At 42.2% G+C, this 7,952-nt stretch overlaps 1 protein-coding gene across 1 annotated transcript in view; it reads left to right on the top strand.

Moving 5' to 3' along the window:
* Window positions 1-1,030: 1,030 nt before the first annotated feature.
* tbx21 (T-box transcription factor 21) overlaps window positions 1,031-7,952 on the top strand; it is a gene marked incomplete at both ends in the record, with an annotated part of 14,451 nt that continues 7,529 nt past the window's right edge. The window contains one exon of the mRNA XM_083687130.1: window positions 1,031-1,581. Within this exon, the coding sequence (XP_083543256.1) occupies window positions 1,031-1,581 (551 nt within the window). The remainder of the gene's footprint in view (window positions 1,582-7,952) is intronic.

Raw genomic sequence — 7,952 nt, 5'->3', positions numbered from 1 at the left:
AACATCTTCAAGGTTAATAGATGACTGAAAGACCAAATATGATCTTGTTTTATTAAAAATGGGGGGGAAAGGCAAAAAGCAACTAGACAAAATTACAAAATGAAGGTAGGGATACTGAAGAAAATGGTTGCAGAAATTGGGACATTTAGTTATAGGAAAAATAACATTTGATTGACATCTGTGCTTTCTTGAATTACATTCTGTCGTTCTGCTTTGTATAATGCCATTCAAATGAGGCTATGTCATTTGTAATAAGTGAGTAGGTTACTATGATTAACATAAAATGATTGTTGTTATTATCATTATAAATCTACTATTACTATTATTATCAGTGCCTGCTTGCACGCAGCTTATCACTGAAATAAACGTAGGGTAGGCCAAATGTTTCTTAATAATTATTCATTTCCTGTAATCAATCGACTAAAGCTCAGTCTTTGTATCTCCTAAAAAAACGACGTTGTATAATGTAAGACAACTTTGAACTTACAAATGTGTGTTTACCGTATTGTCTGTCTGTGTGCAGTTTAAATTATGAGCGCACGAGCCAGAGTCCTCAGGAAATGGGGGACGGTCGCTTTCCATATTTCAAGCCTATCACGTCCAGCCCTGCGATTCAGACCAACCAATTATCAGTCGCAAAATGTATATATCGTAGGTTGAAGTACTGGGCATGTGTTTCAGGCACTGGCAGCGACTCTTGTCAAAAAAAGACAAGACAATTATCTTCTTGGGACAAAGATGAAATAATTAGCCCTCTTTGACAAGATTGCCTTGAGATTATTATCGATGTGTTGGTTATTTTGTGTTAGGTCTTTTTTCAGAAAGCGAGAGACTGTATTGGTCTAGTAAAGTTTAGAGTATGTTATTGACCTAGAATAGAAAGCCGTGTAGACGAATAATTATAGGTGAAGACAATGCATTTTGTGCATTTATGCCAAAATCCTTGAACGCGCTGTTATTCGACTGGACGTGAGACAGGGGGACACGGTGAACCTATGACATTGCACTTACGCTTGGACTGGGGCTGCTAATGGGCGGCATAGGTGGCAATATTTACCTCAGTATGTTGAATGGGACTGATACGCAAACTTTCGGAAAAGACACCGACATCAATAATCACCTTCATCGCAGCACCAAGGATTTAGCAGAGTTCAAAATGGGGATTCAGGACACCAGATTATATTACCAGGATTCCGTTCAGAACGGACAGGACAGCCTGGCTCTGCCGTATCACACAGACCAAACTGTCGCCGGATTCGGTGCGCAACCGGGGAGATTTTACTCACAAACTCCCCTCAATACCTGTCACTTCAGCAGCGTGAGGTCGCCGACAAGAAGTGTGACCGGACAGACGTATATACAGGCGGGAGGCGATGGTTTCTCGACGACTAGCAAAGAAGTTTACCCGGCCTCTCCGGAGAGTTATTCCGCGCCCTTTCAGCACGGGTACCCTCGCGCGCCGCTGTACCCGTTACCTGGGCTACAGGTGTGTGGGAAGACGCAGGCTCTCCTCAACAACTACCCTCTGTGGGCGAAGTTCCACAAATACCAAACCGAAATGATCATAACGAAACAAGGGCGGTAAGTGCAAATGCATAATTTCCATCACAACCCATAGTTGTATTCCCTGTTAATTATCGGCTTACGTTTGGCTCAGTATGCAACAACGGAAAGTTGTGGTAGAGTGCGTTTGACAGGTCACTCAGGTGTGTGAGCGATTGGGGGTTTATATTTTGGCGAAAAGTTGCTGTGACTGGGGGAAAGTTCCTTACTGTGTCATTCCTTCATTGAGGTAATGAGGCAACATTTGTGACAGGTTTCAATTCAGCTGAGTCTTTCAATGACAAAATAGTGACCAATGTTTAGGAATAATTCAGGTCATGTTAGCATGGAATCAACCCGCTGTTTGCTTGGGAATGTGATATGAATATGATGCGCAAAATGGCATTTATCAAAACAGTTTAGAGTGTCCCAACACTCTAAAGCCCATTTCTCCTCTGATATTCGCTTGACATTAATAGGCCTCATTATTTTTGGACGCGGTGATGACTTTAGGTAAACAAATACACATACACCCGAGGGCTTCTCAAGTGTTTGTATTTTATTTGGTAAAGTTTACCATTTTGTATTCTTATTTATTTATTTGTGTCAACACTCAGAGAGAGCCACGCTGTCCATGTTGTGTTAGATTCAGTTTGATATGCGGACATGAGATGACGGGCATAAATAGGACCTAAACCTCGCCACAATGTCATGAAAAAGATTGTTGCTGGAAAACATTATGACACCTCGGCCTGACCCCCCGCAGTGTATGCGGAGGGTATCACAGCGGCGGCGTGAGCCACCCAGGCCCCCAACCACCCCAACACCACACACGCCAGAGCAAGAAACCGCTTCTGGGGCCGTATAATAGGTCAGCGAGCATTAAGATCTAACCACGTCCATGAAGATAAATTAACTAATATGCGACACGTCTATCTGACTTACGGTTTCAGGCCATGAGTTTCTCATGATCCGGATCTCCGAAAAGACCAAGCGCGCGGTGTCACGTCATAGGAGAATGAGAATGAATTACATTATTTGCCCCTCCAGTTACTGCGGTAGTCCCGCTGTGCACTTGAGCATTTCAAAGTGAGAAAATGCATAATTTAGGGTTTTTTCTCAACTCCTAAAATTGGCATAAATATGCATGTTCTTTTTAATTGTTAACATATGACAAGATTTGCATCAGTGAAACGTGTTTTTTTAATTATTATTTAAGCATGGTCACTATATAAAACACATCTTGGTTTCAGCACAACATTCTGAAACCGTGTCACCCATCAACGGAGGTTCGTGTTTCCATTAGTTGTACAATGACCTCGATCTCTCATATTGGCACTGCCAAGCAAGTGTTTGTGACTATGGAACGGTTCTGATTTAAGTTATTCCAGCTCACCTGTATGAGTATCGCTGAACATTGTCTTATCTGAAATGCAGTGCACGTCAGTGAGAGTTAGCACTCACTGCTATACTGTGTCCAGCTACTTTGTGTTCTGCTCTCTTCTCTTCTTGGAAAAGAAGCTGAAGAGAGTTCCTGAAGTATGAGTGAAATCCCCTCCACACAAGCAATGTCCGCTGCATATTTGAAAACACTCATGTTGGCATTTTTTGGACCAAATTACATTTACTATTTTAATTTGCACATGTGCCCTTATCTTTGTTTCTTACATGTATCTTCCTGAAAGGTGCTTCTTGTCATGTATAACTTAGAACTAACAGTTCTATAAGGAACCAAACGAGGTTCCATGCTTTGATACATAAACATGCACAGTAAGGCAATCCTAAAAGTGCAACAGTATATAGAACCATTTTACATGAATCATGGTATATAACTGTTTTTGAAAGGACCTAAAATCGTTCTATTTTATAGTCTAAGGAACCTTAAATGTTTTTATTTTGTAGATAATATATTTGTAACTAGGAGAAGCCGAGCTTCAGGAAGAGTTCAGGCATTGGCAGACCACAACATATCTTAAAGTAAAAAAAACAATCAAAGATGGACAATTTTAATTGTACCAAGTGGAGACCCGCACCAATAGACTTGAATACACCTCACACCAATGAGTGTGTCTTAAGAAAACACAGCCTAACAAAACACGTGTGTGTATTTTATCATACCAGTGATTGTGTTAATGTGTGTGTGTGTGTGTGTGTGTGTGTGTGTGTGTGTGTGTGTGTGTGTGTGTGTGTGTGTGTGTGTGTGTGTGTGTTCAGTTTCTTGACATTAATCTGCTCTGGCATATGCCTTGGAACCTTGTGGAAAATGACAGCCTGCTCATGGTCATCTCTGCTCCTGTAATTAAAGTAATTAATACATCTCTCCCCTCAAAATACACACACTGACCCCCCATCACACACACACACACAAACACACACACACACACACGCACACATAAATAACACACACACACACAAACACACACGCACACACACACGCACACGCATACAGAAATAACGCACACACACAAACACACACACACACACACACACAAACACACACACAAATAACACACACATACACACACGCACACACAAATAATGCGCACACACACACACACACACACGCACATGATTAACATGAGTGATGGCACGCATACAGCACACCCACATACACAATTCCAATAACAGTGGTTAGGTGGAAATTATATTTCTAAATATACACTCACTGAGCACTTTATTAGGAACACTATACTAATACTGGGTAGGGCCTCTTTTTGCTCTCAAAACAGCCTCAATTCTTCATGGCATTGATTCCACAAGATGTTGGAAACATTCCTTTCAGATTCTGGTCCATGATGACATGATTGCTTCACGCAATTCCTACAGATTTTTCAGGTGCACTTTCAAGCTGTGAATCTCCCGTTCTACCACATCCCAGAGGTGTTCTATTGGATTCAGATCTGGTGACGGGGAAGGCCGCTGAAGAACACTGAACTCATTGTCATGTTCATGAAACCAGTTTGAGATTACTTTTGCTTTGCGACATGGTGCATTATCATGCTGGAAGTAGCCATTAGAAGATGGATAAATTGTGGCCATGAAGGGATGCACCTGGTCAGCAACAATACTCAAATAGGCTGTGGCATTTAAGCGATGATTGATTGGTATTAACGGGCCCAAAGTGTGCCAAGAAAACATTCCCCACACCATTCCACCACCTCCACCATGAGAAGGTGTACAGGTGTTCCTAATAAAGACCCATAACATTCCCCATACCATTCCACCACCTCCACCATGAGAAGGTGTACAGGTGTCCCTAATAAAGTGCTCAGTGAGTGTATGTGAAATAGGTGCAGACCTGCGGCTCTGCATCCCCCTCGTCACCATTTCGTGCCACGTAAAACCACAAAACCCATATCCTCTTCAAATATTCAGGCTTTGTCAATATGATTACACTTCTTCTCTCTCTAAAGGAACTGTGTGAGGTTCTGTAGGTGTGTAGTTTATATGTGAATACCAGCAAATAAAGTGTGACAAACCCGTGACACGGGGCTGTCTGAGTGAAATTCAGTGGAGATGTTACCAAAAAAACAGTCTGACTGGTAGTTAATGATGCTTCCTACGTCCATTTTAAATGTGCGAACTTCCGTTCTATTGTTTCATTATTCAATTTTCGTAAATCACACATGACGGCCAGCTTCAAAATAGCTTACAAACACTCATGATAGAAATCCCCACTGATTGTAAAAGAAAAGTCCTAGAAGCACAGGGGTCTGTAACACTCCTCAGAGCCATGGCAACACTCCTCAGAGCCATGCTAGGCAGGTAGCAGAGGAAGAGAAAGAGTGATAGAAGAGAGGAGGGGGTAGGGCTGAGTTGTAGAGTGAAGGGGTGATGGCCATACACAGAAGCAGAGGCATCTTTGAAGTCCAGGAAATACAGCAAGGTGTTTTTTTTTCTTTTCACCATCTCTCTCTTTTATATGCCGTCTACTTTCCTCTCTTCTCTTCTGGTTCACCAAGCGAGTAGAGCAAGTCTGAATCCCTCAGAAGTTTGGTCAGGTTCCGAGCTTGGGCTTTGAAATGTGTGGCAGTCCCTAGGCCGAATGTAGGAGTCAGGGGCCGACTTCTCCTGCTCTTTTCATGTTTTCCTCTCAAAAACTTGAACACAATTAATTGAACATGTCTACCGCTGATTCTTGACTCGGCCAGGGCAACCTTACTGAAACCCTAGTTTATTTGTCCTACACCAAGATTGCTGATGGTTAGCTACAGTATAGCCGACTTTACATGACAGAGGAGATGACGGTTGGTGATGGTGAAATGATCACATCTTCACCCAGAGATATAACAGATATGTTATTAGTTTTCATTAGATATTTTTTCTCATCAACTAAAGCAAATTTAATTGTGATTTTTAGCTTTGGAATTATTCTTTTTTTTTTAAAAAAGGTATTAAACAGTTTCTACTCAAAGTGTTGTCACACAACGGTGCCTCTTGGTGGTATGAATATGATATGTTTCTAAACTGACATCACCATCTGGATCTTTTCATATCAGTCATAAGTGTTAAATGATGTTTTGTGGCTAGCAGCTTCTCCTTCTATTGTTCCTGTTTTGTCCCAGTAAGACCACAATCCTTTAACCGAGATGACTCGATGGCAGTGTCAAATGCAACTTTCTTGTGACTCTGCTCATAACTATTCTTGTTACTTATAGCCAGATGTGTTCTTGGAAGGAGATGTGTCTCAGTGACTCCTTTGAGCAGATTTTCTTTCTTTCAGAGGAACTGCAGACTCACAGGAATCATGCTACTGTGCTCTGAGAGAAGTCTCTCTGGTTCAGTGAATCCATACTGTATGAGTCGCCTGATGAAGTCCTGAGAAATCAGTGTTCGTTCATGTCAGATTACAATTGAAACTATGAATTATAAGAGTGGTAAGTACTGTCATACTTTTAACAGGTGAATCATTTTGAAGAGTGAAAGTTAGAAGAATCAGAGTATTTGATAAACTGAAGTGTGTTTGTTCATCTGTCAGTTCATGGGGTAACACATGCAGTATGCCGGCTGTTCACTGAACTGTTCCAGACAGAGTCAGATGTTTTATAGTATACTGTAGCTGTCAAATGGTGTTTCTTCATCGTGGCTTTAAATGAAAACACACACCAGCGTTTGTAGAGATTGCAGCTAATGATCGTCAAGTTCAGCTGCAAGTGCAACCTATTGTGTCTAGGCAATACATCCACATTATGGCCGAAATCCTTACTTGAGAGTTGATCCTAACCCAGAGAGTTGATCCTAACCCAGAGAGTTGATCCTAACCCAGAGCCAATCTCTCATTGATCCCACTGATGTGTGGTTTGTGTGAACCTGAGTTGCGTGTCTCAAGTTAGGATTTCGGCCTATGTGCCTGGCATGTTGCTGAGGTTCTTCAAGATGCTCTCTGGCTTCTTTAGGGACCTGTCATACTCTCTTTCACTCTCTCTCTCTCTCTCTCTCTCTCTCTCTCTCTCTATAGCAGAAGTACAATTTTTTCAAGGTTTTGCTAAATGACGTGTGACTTCCTGTTCAGCTTGGTTGATGAGTGCCTTAAGTAGTCAATGCAGCTGCTTGCAGAAAACCTCTAATGCTGAGTCCTCAGAAGCCACTAACCCAAGTGATTCCTCCCGTACGGTTTGATGTTTGTGTTCCAATCCATTTGGTCTGACATTTGTACTGTAGAACAAGCCCAAGGAGGCGACCACTCACAACCAGTAAACATCAGTCAGGTGACAGTGAATGAGGCAGGTGTTAGCCTAGTAGTAGATACAGTAGGAGGTGTTTGTTCTGAGGTCCAGCAATACATTGTGTATTAGAATTCATTCATTTGTCAATATCTATTCTATCTTTACTGATTCATCAAATGGCAAACAGCACATGATCAATGGTCATCTTTTGTACAATATGCACCTGTACAAAACGTCAAATCAGATGGCATTCATATGAGACAGTATAGCTGCAGTCTCTGTATCTGGACTGCTGTCTACACAACTAGAGGTGTTCCACTGCTCAGTATGGCAGAGGAGTGTGTGCCAAACAGTGTAAATGCCTTGCTTGTGTCCAGCAGCAGCAGTAGCAGTAGCAGTAGCAGTAGCAGTAGCAGTAGTAGCAGTAGCAGTATCAGTAGTAGCAGTAGCAGTAGCAGTAGCAGTAGCAGTAGTAGCAGTAGCAGTAGCAGTATCAGTAGTAGCAGTATCAGTAGCAGTAGTAGCAGTAGCAGTAGCAGCGGTAGCAGTAGCAGTAGCAGTAGTAGCAGTAGCAGCAGCAGTAGCAGCAGTAGTAGTAGCAGTAGCAGCAGTAGTAGCAGTAGCACTAGCAGTAGCAGCAGCAGTAGCAGTAGCAGTAGCAGCAGCAGCAGCAGCAGCAGTAGCAGTAGCAGCAGTAGCAGTAGCAGCAGCAGTAGCAGTAGTAGCAGTAGTAGCAGTAGCAGT

Source organism: Argentina silus (genome assembly GCF_951799395.1).
Source record: "Argentina silus genome assembly, chromosome: 16".
NCBI lineage: Eukaryota > Metazoa > Chordata > Actinopteri > Argentiniformes > Argentinidae > Argentina > Argentina silus.
The sequence above is the reverse complement of the archived record's forward strand: the minus strand, read 5'-3'. Positions and strand labels throughout refer to the sequence as shown.